Here is a 12,795-nt window from a genome sequence, read left to right on the forward strand (position 1 = left end):
CCATCTTGGAGCCCCCAGAGATGAGCAGTTCCAGCACTGACCCAGTGTGAAAAGTGCTAAGAGGGAGGCCAGGATTGGGGTGTTGTGAGTGTCTGCAGCGGGGGCTCCTCACTAGGTTGGGGGAGGGCCGAGGGCGGGCTCCCGTCCCTGAGCAAGACACACTGGACCTAAGGATGAGTTCAGTTTAGAAGCCTTGCAGAGGAATGATCATGAACGCAAAGTTAGATTATGTAACTTTTGCAGGATGACAGTCTTACCCAGGTGGTAGGGTTGGGATTCCTTTTCTCTAGGAGCCTTTCTGTGACTCTCACTCTGTCTGCCTTCTGGGCTCCTGCAGCCCTGATAGCTCGAATCACCCTTCCCAATGCCCGAATGATAGGCTCCCTGCCTCTGTGACCATGGCCAAAGTCCTTCTTGGGGTTTCACTCTACCCCTGGGCCTCCAGGTTAGAGTGTGCTCCTTAGAGCGGGCCCCATTTCCTTCTCTTTCCTTGTGGCCCATTATGCTCACAAGCTGCAGGGTCTAAGCTCCCCAAGGACTCAGTGGCTTGACTTGTACAGTCTCTACCTCAGGGGCCTCTCCAACCAAAGCACTCAAACCAAGTGAGGAATCAAGAGATAGAAGACATAGATGGAATTTGCCACACAAAAACTGAATAGTACCACAGACAAAACTAAAAGGCAAATGACAAACTGGGGGGATGTTTGCAAAAATGAGAAATTAAGGATTAATATTCTCAAAAAAAATTTAATACAAATCAATAAGAAAAACGTAAAGACCCTCACAGACAATTCACAGATGAAATTCTGGTGGTTAATGTGTATATATGGGGAATATTATTGAACCTATCAGGAAGCAGAAATAGAAATGAAAATAGCATACTTCCATGTATCAAACTTGCAAAAGTGAGAAAAAGATAATAGCCAGTGGATGTAGCCCAGATGTAGGTAAGCCGGTACCCTCACATAGTGCTGATGGCTGTGGTCACCAGTAAAACATATGGAAGCACTTTGGGAGTGAGTCTAAAGAGCCCAAGAAATGAGCATTCTCCACCCACTAATCACACTTCTGAGACTCTGTCTCAGCCATGGACAGTGACATGGGGAATTTCTCATGAAATCATGTTAAGCAACAAAAGTAGAACATACATATTATAATGTATACTTCTACTTACATGAATTCTATATTTATGCAGAAATCTTTTCTTTGGGTGATGTTTTAAGAGCATTTGCTTCTTGGTGATTTTGATCATCATATTTTGTTTTTCTCACATTTTCTGTAATGAGAGTAACAAAAGTCAAAAGGGGGGGGAAACCCTCTTGAAATATGAAATGAAGGGACCAAATAAATATAGAAATTAACTTTGGGAGTCAACAAGGTCAAATCACTAGCAAAACTTGTCACTTTGCAAGATTCAGGAAACATATGTTGATGTGTATTTACCAAAATTCTCCAGAAGACTAAGGGCAGAGGCAGAAATCACCGGGCCCCATGGCTGTGGATGGGCTGATTTTGTGGGTGAGGTTACCTGGCTCTTCACTGTGTGATACTAGGTACAGCCTGTCCCTTGGCAGGGGTCAGTTTCCTACTCTTTACACAGTATATTAGGGGGTCAGACTAAATGACTCTGAGGGTCTTTGGCAGATCTCGCCCAACTCTGTTCTTAAAGAAGAGAACTTTGACTTGCGCCCACGACAAAGCTGAGAAGGACCAAGGGTTGGTATTTGCAGGCCTCGAGTTCCAGCTCCTTATCTGCCCAGAACCATGTTTCCTGTTTGTGACCACCATGATGCCCTGCCTTGGCCCTGCTTCTTGGCCACCTTCTCTTCCTGTCAGCTTCTGGGCCCATTGAGTTGGGGGCTAGTTTGAATGCTCAGGCTTTATTGATTCCTAGCCTGTGTGTTGGAGGGGCAGGAAGGGGGAAACCCTATACTTTGGAGCTGTTTAGTAGAGGCATGAATTCAAAAGCCACTGGAGAGCCCCACTTGCCCAGGGAGATGGTGTCTCCTCCCTCCAGGGCCCGCTCTCTGGCACATTTTTGAGACAGTATGGCTCTCAGGGCCAAGGTGCCCTGATTGTCTGAAGGCCACCAAAGCCACTTCATGGTGTGGGGCTGCTCCTCCCCTCCCAGCCCATGATCACCTGTGGGTTGACTAGAGCCCCTCCCACACCATTAGTGGCCCCAGATCCTCAGCTCTGCTAAGGCCTCCTGTGCTCAGCATCCTTTCCTTAGCATCCTAGGATTGCGCTGAGAGCTTATGGTCATGCTGCCCGGGCACCTCAGGCACTATGGTTTCAGCCATGAGCAAGTCTTAGAGTCCTCCATCCGGATGTGCTTTCTCCGGGGTGGGGCCTAGGGCTTAACCTCCTGGTGCTCCACTAAGGCAGGCTGATTTTCCTTCCCACCCAGGAATAAACTGATCTGCAGGCTTCCAGGAAGGATGGCGTGTGAGATTGTCCCTTCTGTCAGGGAGCACAGGACTCCTGCCTGAGCTGCTGCCTCTGGACTCTGACAGCTTCAGCCTCACCCTGAACAGCAGGGCTGGTCTTGGGTGGGGATGGAGGAGCTGCCCTGGGGATGGTGATGCTGGTCGGGAAAGGTGTCCCCATAGAGCCACCCTTCCTGATGCAGGCCTGTTTCTGCTTAGCAACCAGCAGATGCATGGAAAGACAGCTTCTCTGAAGAGCCCCGTGTCCTGCACAGAGAAACTAGCCAGGGTTCAGGCACCCCTGAACTCCAGGTGAGGCCCTTTCCACTGGTCAGATATACATACCGATTACGGGTGGGAAGCCCTCAGGAGGACCTCAGAGACCAGAGCAAATAAAAAATAATGAAATCTTGCCATTTGCAATGACATAGACGGAGCTAGGGTGTATTATGCTAAGCAAAATAAGTCAGTCAGAGAAAGACAAATACCGTATGATTTCACTCATATGTGGAATTTAAGAAACAAAACAAACGAACAAGGGGGGAAAGAAAAGAGAGAGACCGAGAAAGAGAGAGGCAAACCAAGACACCAACCCTTAACTACAGAGAACAAACATCAGTTTGCCCCAGAGGAGAGGGGGCTGGGGGGATGGGAGAAATAGGTGATGGGGATTAAGGAGTGCAGTTGTGATGAGCACCGGGGGATGTATGGAAGTGCTGAATCACTGTATTGTACACCTGGAACTAATAGTACACTGTGCTCACTAACGGGCATGTAAATTTAAAAACTTTAAAAAAATAAAAAAGAAAGGGGCAAAAGGGTTAAAGAAAAGTTAGAAAGGGGACCTTGCGTCAGGTGTTAGTTTGGGCACAGGCTGCTCCCGGCCCCTTCCTCCCATTCCCGGGACTGTCCCAGCACACAGGGACCTAGCAGAGTCTAGGCTTCTCAGGTTACCAGCCTCCTCCCTGCCCACCTGTCCTCAGGCCAACCTGGCCAGGGCAAAGGTTTGCGTTCCAGCACCACCCCTCTCCCTCAGCCTTGGTAGCCTCCATCAGGTCAGGTGAGTCTGCTGAGCTCCAGGCTGCCGGGAGGAGGCTTCCAGAAGGGCATTCCTGCTGGGATCATGGCCCATAGCCAGGCCCCGGAGCTGTGAGTCTGACATCTTCACCTCACCCACTCCCCAAGCTGGTCCCCATCCTTGTGTCTCCTACTCATTTATCCCTGGGTCTTCTCCTCTGCTTATCCTTTGGCCAGAGAAGTGGGAGAGGGTTTTTGACACTTGGGTTGGGAGGCTCCTAAGCATCTCCAGGAGGCGGAGGCTCAGGCTGAGCGAACCTCCTGGGGAGCCACTGCCCACAGCTGTCTGGGAGGAGGGCTTGTAGCCTGCAGGGTCAAGCTACATACTTGCTGTTGCTTATCACTTTGCTGTGGCTCCTAGAGAAGGGCCTCAGTCTCCAATCTCTGCTCTAAGCTTCTGGCTTGAAGCCAGGGCAGACCTGGCCCTGAGGATGTATGGGCAGAACTCAAGGGTTCCTTGTCCCTGGAATGGAATGTCTCCTTTGCAGTCTGCACTGGCCAGAAGGCTTGAAGAGTGAAGAGATCAAGAAGTGTGGCCGAGAAGGGGTAAGTGTGTGGAGGCTGACTTTTCACTGCCCACCAAGGGAGGGGCCCAGGGCTGCCTGAATTTAGTGACTGTTGGTTCCTTGGCCGCCAGGCTTGTCACCAGGGGAAACCCAAGTGAGTGTCCCCCTCCTGGGTGGGGGTGGTGTGTCCCCCTCCAGTCATAGGCTGCCCATTAGGATCTACCGTCACCGAGAGACATGCTGTGCTTGGAACTCAGACTTTCACCCCCACTGGCTGCTTACTGACTGCTTCATACCAGAGCCCCTGCCCCTGTGGCATTATTTCCTGGTGACTGGTGCAGGGCCCCTTTAGTGGTCTGATCCCCCAGGACTTCTCAGCCCCAGCTCGTGTGTTTGCAGACACTACTGAGTAAATACAACCAGCAATACCACAAGCTGTTTAAGGACATCCCTTTGGAGGAGGTTGTTCTCAAAGGTGAGCTATCTCCCTGGTGTGGCTGGACAGGTGCCTAGAGTGCCTGAGGCCCAGGTCCTCTCCTCCAGAGCCTCCAAGGCACAATTTCGATACGGGAACTGGCTGCCCTTTGGATGTGGTTGGGCCTGTTTTCTTCAAAAGTATGAGAAGACTGGGTAGATTTGGGACATGAAATGGAATTTATGAACGTTTTCTTGAGGCAATATCAGGGCTTCCAAATCTTATTTTTGTTCTGCTCTTATCAATGACTGCTCTTCCCTGCTCTCAGTGAGGCCTCTCAGTGAGCAAGTTGGAGCATTTGCACAATTGAGGCTCTCTCCAGGGCAGGGCTGAGCAGGGCAGGGCAGGGCAGGGTAGGGCAGGGAGTTTTGCCTGAGGGAACAAGAATCCAGGCTTGGGGAACCCTGTGAGACAAGAGTGGCGAAGGAGGGAACCTCTAGCAGTTTGGTGGGGTAGGGTGGGGCAGTCAGGACTCTCAGGAAGGACTCTGGGTGCTGGTGGAATGGGTGATTTGGGGCCTGGGGTCAGGAAGTGGGATTCTGAGGAAGGCAGTCCCTGAGGCTGGGCTCTGGACTCCTGAGTGTAGGACCCAGGCCGTGGAGCTTCAGGGTTGGCCTTGCTCATGACAATCTTCTTTCCTGTGACTTCCCAGTGTGTTCCTGTGCCCTCCAGAGAGACCTTCTTCTCCAGGGCCGGCTCTACATCTCCCCCAACTGGCTCTGTTTCCATGCTAGCCTCTTTGGCAAGGATATCAAGGTAGTAATAAGTGGTAAGGCCTGCAATGGGCCCATGAGGTCCCAGCCAGGGAAGATACAGGCCCCTCCCGTGCAGGCATGCAGGCCTGTCACTACAAGGCATCCTACCTGGCATCTGGGGAGGGCCCCCAATCTAGACTCCCCATCTGGCCTGAGCCGACCTGAACAGCTCATAGCAAATTTATTCTGCCTATGGGTGCCTCTGAAATGCCTTCAGAATCAGAGCAGGATGCCACATTTAGAGGGAGCCATAATTGTGGCCAGGTGGTAGCTCAGAGGACTCCATTACTGGAGTATGGGATTCACCAGAGCAGCCGTCCTTGGCCTCCTGGATAATGGGATGAGAGCCCAGAGTGGTGTGTGCTGTCAGAGCTGGGGCAGTTGGTAGAGCTGGAAGCGGAGCCTGCGTGAGAAAGTGGGTGGTTCAGGTGTTCTTCAGCATAGGGCCAGGCTTCTGCATGGTGTCTATGCTTGGCTGATTGCCAGTTGTGGCCGGGGCCCTATGCAGGAAGCAAAGGGACCATGTCCTTTGGGGTGGATCCTAAGAGAAGCACTCCTCTTCCCACTCAGGTGGTCATTCCTGTGGTGTCTGTGCAAATGATCAAAAAACACAAGATGGCCCGGCTCCTTCCCAATGGCCTGGCCATCACCACCAATACCAGCCAAAAGGTCAGTGAGTGTCTGGGCCAGCCATCCCTTGTTAATTTCCCCAACCCAGCCCCAGGATCCTGACTCTGGCACTCACCCCAATCTGTACTTACCCCACCCTTTTCTGTTTTCTTTCTCTGTCCCAGTATGTCTTTGTGTCACTGCTTTCCCGGGACAGTGTCTATGACATGCTGAGGAGGGTCTGCACACACCTACAGGTATGGAGCTCAGGGGCAGGAGCTGGCGCAGGGAGGCTGCTCAGGTCTGGACTGAGGTCTTAGGACAAGGCTGTTGGGAGTGGTTGGCCCATCTCTCCAACATAGGGACCAAGGGCAGGGAGAGAGGAGTAATAGGCTCAGGTCCAGCGTATCTGAACTTAGTCCTTGGACTGGGTGTCTGTGCTTGTGAGCATGTCCCTTTGAGGCCATTGGCCCTTGTGTATCCCCTGTAGATGGCCTCATTGGGCTTCCTTGATGTACAGACAGAAGCTTGTGGCTGCTTCCCAGTGTGCCTACAGCTCTCTCTGGCCCACGGTGAGGAAGTGGGGGAGGGGCAGGAGCTAGGGGAAGTATGTTGCCTTGGATTTGTGCTCTGCTCCAGCATTAGCCCCTGCAAACTCTGGGAGTGAGGCTCCATCTGACCCAAGGTGGCTTATGTGGAGGTAAAGCTCTCTTGGAGAGTACTAACACCTCTTCACCCCTGACCTTGGGTGTTCCAAATGGACAAGTGACCCCTGTTCCCTTTCTTCTTTAGCCTTCCAGCAAGAAGAGCCTGAGTGTAAGAGAATTTCCAGAGGAACCTGAGTGCGAGTCTCTGGTGAGAGCTGAGGCTGGCAGGAACAGTTGCTGGCATGAGGGACCCTATGCCTCTGAGGCTTCAGGGCCTCCCAGGAGGGTCTACAATGCAGAACTTGGGCTCCAGGTTCAAGAGCCAGTGGCCATGCTCTGCCAGGGGTCCCCTAGACCCACCATGCTCCATACCATGTAGAGCCACTAGGTCCTGGGCAGCTCTGTGGACTTTCTAAGCAGAACAGATGTCCAGCCCCCAGAACACCACCCAGGTTGCATCCCACTTCTGTACAGACAGAGAGCCAGTGACCCACCCTCTTTCTTTTAGCAGGATCAAGAGGGCCTTCCAGGGGATAGAGATATCCTCAGGGAAGAACTTCAAAGGGTATCACTGTAGAACCCAGACAGACTCATATGAGATTTGCTGCGGCCCCAGCAGTCTCCTTTGCTGCTGGGGTTGTGGGTAGGCAGAGCTGAGTTTCTAGAACAGTGATGCGGATGGAAATGACCCCAGAGTGTTTGAAGCCTCCTTCATTAATCATTAAGCGTTTAGCCAAGCATACGATATGCACACTTCTATGCAGGGGATAGAAGGTGATGTTCCCATTTTTGTTGATGGGAATCCCAAGTATCCCCTGCCAAGGTCAGTGATGTCCTTAGGGTTAGAGTCCAGATTAGAAGGACTTATCCCATCTAAATTATATTGTGCTGAGCTTTCTTGGACTCAGCAGATCTGAACATATACCTGGGTTAGCTCGCGTCTTAGATCCCATTCTGGTTCTGTACTAGCAGTCTTCGGAGACATTGTTCGCTGGAAGAATGGCTGGTCACAGCAAAGGAGCAGATAAGAGAGACATGTGGTTGCTATGGTAATGGTTTCTCCCCTTGTGGGTACCTGACATCATGCTCACTAGGATTCCATATTGGTAATATCTGGAGAAGGTGTGATAAACCTAGTGTGAGCCCTTAGGACAAGTAAGATCCCAAGGGTCATAGACGATTTCTCCCGCCTTCTCTGCAGGAAGTCCTCATCCCTGAGATGAAGTGGAGAAAGGTGTGCCCTGCCTCCAGGTCCCTGTCCCTTCCAGACAACATCCCTTGTATCCCTCGGGCATCCATGGACTCTACCGACAGCTTCTTTCCCTCCAGGAAGCCTCCAGGCTCTGGTGAGCTCAGGGGGCTTGTCCATGATCACGTTTGTAAAGACCAGGCTTTTCTTCCCCCTACTTCTGCAAAAAGGAAAAGTCACAACCAGCTCTTCCTAAAGCTGTTTCTTACTTTCTTCAAATCTATAAGGGAAAGCAGCGTCCAAGGAGCTTCAGAAAATTGGGGGGGGGGGGGGGGCGCGGGGGGAAGGTGGGCATGCTCCTTGCTGAGCTGGGCTCCTGCCTCCTGCCCCCAGAAGATGCCTAATTGCTCTCCTATCACAGAGAATGCTGTCTGTGAGAAGGAGAAACTGGAGGAGTTGCCCAGGAGCGACGGGGAGCTGAGGCTCTGGGATTGCCAGCTCCTCAAGGTCATCTTCGTGCTGTAGGTGACTATATTGGGGGGGGGGGGTGTCAAGCTCACCTGGGTGTCTGGCAGGGGCCTCTGTGTGTGGGGAGTTCCCAGGTCAACTGAAAGTCCTGGGCGGAGTCTGGAGGCTACATGGCAGGCCCTTCTGAAGCAAGACAAAATATCTCCAGTTTTTATTCATACAACCCTGTAATTTAGGATTAAGTCTGGCAGGATACGAAACTGTTGAATAAAAGTTGCACAGGATTGGGGAGGGGGAGGGCTGACCGAATTGGAGAGGGCCATCAGATAGACTAGGGGAGAGCCACAGCTTTCCTGCTACCTACCTTTAGAGCAGTTTTTGGAACCCCAGACGTGTCTGTAATTTGGCCTGAGGGCCAGGAGAGCGGTGAGCATGGTGGGGTGTTTCATGAACAGCCAGCCCCTGGCTTCCCCTCACCTTACCTCATGACCTTCCTCTGGTTCTGCTGGCTGAGTTCTGACTGTCAGCTTCAGCACTTGCTGGGGGAATGTGGACCTGCCTCCTTAGGGGATGATCTCTGTGGTCTTGAAAAGGAAGCACGGGATCAAGGTGGCCAGTCAGAGGGAGGGTGGGCTCAGTTTAAGGACCTAGAATTCTTGCTGGGCTTTAAGGACACCTCCATGGGGACGAGTCTCAGGACCCCCACGTGGCCTCTCAGAACAAACATGTCCAGGCCTGAATGTAGCTAAAGGGCAAGAGTCTCTAATTCCTCCAAGTACAACTGGAAGTAGCTTAGTCCCCACTCCTATTTCTGGTGAGCCTCTAAAAATGCCCTTTTCCTAGATAAGATATCCTTCTTATCTCTCTTTCTCCAGGATCTGCTTCTTGGTCATGTCCTCATCGTATCTGGCATTCCGCATCTCCCGGCTGGAACAGCAATTATGCTCCCTGAATTGGGATGGCCCAATCCCTGGGCACAGGTGATGCCCTGTCTCTTGCTAATGCCTCTGGGATTGAGGGTAAAGGATAGGAGCCAATTGCTATGGCCAGGCTGCGTGTTATCCTGGTTGGACTTGGCCCTGCCCTTGTGCTGGCTTGATGGCCCTAAGCAAGGTTGGGCAGAGTGTGCAGGGTGCACAGATCCCACCCTGACTCACTCCTGTGGGGCAAGAAAGGTTATACTGATCTGTCTGTCTGCCTTTTAGGCACTTTCTCTGATGTGGGCATCTCCTGTGTACAGGTAACAGCCACCTAGCCTTTGTCCCCACTTCTCCATGAAGAATGCTGTGCGTGCTAAGGTTCCACCAGTGATCGCCGTGGTTTATGCTGCTGCTGCGCTGAGACTGAGTATGAAGGAACATAGTCCAGATCCTTCCTCCTCCCCCTAACTCTTATCTCTCCTGTTTACAAAGCTCCTACAATTTGGGGACTCGGACAAAGAGCCAGATTCTTGGAACAGCTGAGAAATTCTGTATACTAAGCTTCAGCAAGCACTTCAGTGAAAAAAGAAAATTGTTCCTTGGAAACAGCCTGGCACAGGTGCAGAACACTAGGAGCCACCGGAGGGACAAAGGCCATGCTTTGGTTCCTGGAATGTACCTCTCCAACGGTCACGCGGCTCACTGCCTCAGTGGGACAGAGGCTCTAACCCAAACCGCCAGTGGGGCTCTGCCCTCTCCCAACATACTGTGCTCTCACTTGCGCCCCTGAGAGTCTCTGTTCCGGGAGCCAGGCCCCTGTCAGGCCAAGGGCAGACTGGGGGAGAGGAAGGGGAGGGGGAAGCTATGAACAAGGAGAGGAGGGCGTGTGGCTAGGATTCCAGCTAGAGAGGAATGTTCGTGCCCTGTGCTGAGGCTCTATCCTGGCCCCTCACAAAGAGGCTGGCTGAATCTGGAGGACAGTACTTGCAGCAGAGGATGGTGGCAGGGGCTGTGAAGGAGAGCAGAGGTCCAGCATTCTGTGTCCTGAGCTGCCACTTCCTGGTGAGACAGGTGGAGCGGGGCCTTTGATCACTGTGGTCACAGACCTGGTACTGTCTTCCCCTCGTGTGCTCAAACAGTTCTAAGGTCCCCCAGGCGGGAAGTAGGGGCTGGGGCTGGGGTGGGTGGGAAGGTTGGTGGCTTTGATTTGAGTTTTGCTTTGTACTCCCTGGCCGACTGCCTGAGAGGCCATGACCCATAGCAACCTGTCGGGAGGTGAGGCTGGGCAGCTGGGCAGTTGGGCACAATGGTATAGGGCCATTGCAGGGCAAAGCTCACTCATGTCACCAGAAATAAGTATGTTGCAGGCCATGGGGGGAGGCTTCTCCATTCTATGAATAAGGTAGAGGTGTCCAAGGTGGGCCTGGTACAGTGCAGGGACCAGGCCAAGGGGTTCTGTCTGATATCTCTGGGGACAAGAGAAGTAGGGGATGAGAAGAGTAGACACAGTGGTAGCTTTCTTTTAGAGATTCCTCCACTTCTGCCAGGGCCACCTGTTTTCTAAACAGCTCATCTATGTCTCAGAACTCTGCCTGCTCTTCCTGGGACTCCCATCTGCTAAGACAGTGCCTTTGGAGGTTCTAGAGGGGCCTCAGTGAAGAGGTCAGAGGTATCAAGGGAAAGTCACTGGTGATGGGGTGAGTGGTGTCAGAAATAGCCACTGTTTTTCCTCCTTCGGACACCTGAAAGGTTAATCAGGGAGAAATCCAAGCAGAAATTATTTATTGCAGAGCCATGATTGTCCTATTAGAACAAACCCAAACAAGAATTGGAGGGACTGACTGCAGGTGACAAGTCCCAAAGCTCAGACTAGCAGTCTCTTCATCCTCACCCCATTGTGGGTTCTAGGATTATGCTTAGAGCCTGGCGGGGTTGCTTGCACCTCATCTGTATGTATCAGGTGAAACTCATTCCATTCTCCCCACAGCACCACAGTGGGGAAAACCCCATCCTGTTTTTGGAAGCAGCCCCCTTCATCACTCCTTTCCATCACGTCTTCAGGGAAATACTTGCCCCAGTGTCTCCCAGCCCTGGTCCTTGCCGAAGGGCGGGGAGAGTAGGTCCATTCTCTAGAGCCTTGCCAGGTTGAGCCAGAGGCTCATGAGGGGCCAGCAGAGGTGCCAAGTCATGGGTAACGGTGCCAAAGTGCTGGTGAATCTAGTCTCCACCTGTGCCGCAGGCTCAGAAAGGGCAAGAGGCATGCTGTAGGGTGGGGTGGCTCTGGAGGCCCTCTTGGGGCCAGGGATTTCAGTGGTATGAGTGTGCCTGTCGCTCTGGAGGGCCCTCTGTTTCTCCCTTTGATTCCCCAGCCTGGTCCTCTGGGGCCAATGTCCCTTTTGGATGTGCTCATTTGTAAACTGTGTATTTGTACAGACCTGCTTGCACTGGCTGATACTCCTTTAATTCCCTGAGAGATTGGTTCAACTATCCTTGGGTTGTTCCACCATAGCATTAGCCTTTGAAAATATTTTAAAATACAAAAGTTTGATTTTTCTAGTGTCCTGTGGTATGGAAAGTTCATTTTTTATCTTTTGACTACTCGCGAAGGGTATCCTACTGACACATTTAGCACTCAAGAGACTGATGGAGCCCAAGTCATTCCCAGAATCCCCAGTACTCTGCAAATCTCACACGACTTTAGCTGAGCTGCCTCATACTTCAGGCACAATGGGAAGGGGAAGAGTGGCCACAGCAAGCCTCCACAGCCTTCTGCCTATGTTGGGTGGACACTGAGAATGCTTCCCCACTTCTCTGGGGCAGATCCCAAGCAATGTCCCTGGTTCGGATAGGCCTGTGCTTTTTTCTGACTCAGCAATTGAAGTGCAGAACTCAGAACCAGAAAATTCCTGTGTCCTTTTCTGTGACTTTGAGCCTCGATTAGGGAGGTCAAACTTCATTTTGGGCCACATCACTTTTTCCCTAGGATGCCCCCTCTAGTAGTGATTCATTCATTCAGTAAATATTTAAAAAAAAAAATTTTTTTTAACGTTTATTTATTTTTGAGACAGAGAAAGACAGAGCATGAACGGGGGAGGGGCAGAGAGAGGGAGACACAGAATCAGAAGCAGGCTCCAGGCTCTGAGCCATCAGCCCAGGGCCTGATGCGGGGCTCAAACTCACAGACCGCGAGATCGTGACCTGAGCTGAAGTCGGACGCCCAACCGACTGAGCCACCCAGGCGCCCCTTCATTCAGTAAATATTAAGTGCAGACTATAAGCCAGGTACCATGCGAGGCACTGGGGATAGAGCAGTGAACATGTCAGGCAATGTCCCTGTGTGCCTGTGGCACCTATGTTCCATGTGGACGTAAGTTCCAGGTAAATATGTAAATAAACAAAGTAACTACAGATTGTGAGTAGGTTCCATGAAGGAAAGAAACAGTGATATGAGAGTAAATAGGGAGTTGGCTGTGGATGGCTGGTCAAGAAAGGTTCTCGGAAGTGCCATTTAGGCTGGTGAAAGGGCCAGCTGTGGGAGGAGAAAAGAGAATTTCCCAGAAAATGGATCAATAGCTGAAAAATGTAGGAAAGATGTATATGTCCCTGCACAGAGAGACTGTCCACATGACTCTAGGTACTAATCAGGTGGAAGAGTGATGTGAAAGAGGTTGGAGAGGTCAATGCCAACAAGACATACAACCAAGTAAAAATAGGTAAACA

At 51.7% G+C, this 12,795-nt stretch overlaps 1 protein-coding gene across 11 annotated transcripts in view; it reads left to right on the forward strand.

Annotated features, from left to right (window-relative positions):
* The window catches only part of GRAMD2A (GRAM domain containing 2A), a 34,777-nt gene extending 22,717 nt beyond the window's left edge, over window positions 1–12,060 (forward strand). The window contains exons 2-13 of one of the 11 annotated variants that reach the window (XM_047863832.1): window positions 2,411–2,552; window positions 2,649–2,741; window positions 3,995–4,052; window positions 4,391–4,487; window positions 5,140–5,243; window positions 5,813–5,911; window positions 6,037–6,108; window positions 6,644–6,706; window positions 7,700–7,844; window positions 8,109–8,208; window positions 9,031–9,135; window positions 9,361–12,059. In XM_047863832.1, the coding sequence (XP_047719788.1) occupies window positions 2,659–2,741; window positions 3,995–4,052; window positions 4,391–4,487; window positions 5,140–5,243; window positions 5,813–5,911; window positions 6,037–6,108; window positions 6,644–6,706; window positions 7,700–7,844; window positions 8,109–8,208; window positions 9,031–9,135; window positions 9,361–9,373 (939 nt within the window). In that variant the 5' untranslated portion in view covers window positions 2,411–2,552; window positions 2,649–2,658 and the 3' untranslated portion in view covers window positions 9,374–12,059. Of the gene's footprint in view, window positions 1–2,410; window positions 2,553–2,603; window positions 2,742–3,465; window positions 4,053–4,390; window positions 4,488–5,139; window positions 5,244–5,812; window positions 5,912–6,036; window positions 6,109–6,643; window positions 6,707–7,699; window positions 7,845–8,108; window positions 8,213–9,030; window positions 9,140–9,360 lie in introns of those variants that run through there. The other 10 variants (XM_047863834.1, XM_047863836.1, XR_007153231.1 and 7 more) reach the window with 10 other exon arrangements.
* Window positions 12,061–12,795: the final 735 nt, after the last annotated feature.

Source organism: Prionailurus viverrinus, chromosome B3, assembly GCF_022837055.1.
Source record: "Prionailurus viverrinus isolate Anna chromosome B3, UM_Priviv_1.0, whole genome shotgun sequence".
Taxonomy (NCBI): Eukaryota; Metazoa; Chordata; class Mammalia; order Carnivora; family Felidae; genus Prionailurus; species Prionailurus viverrinus.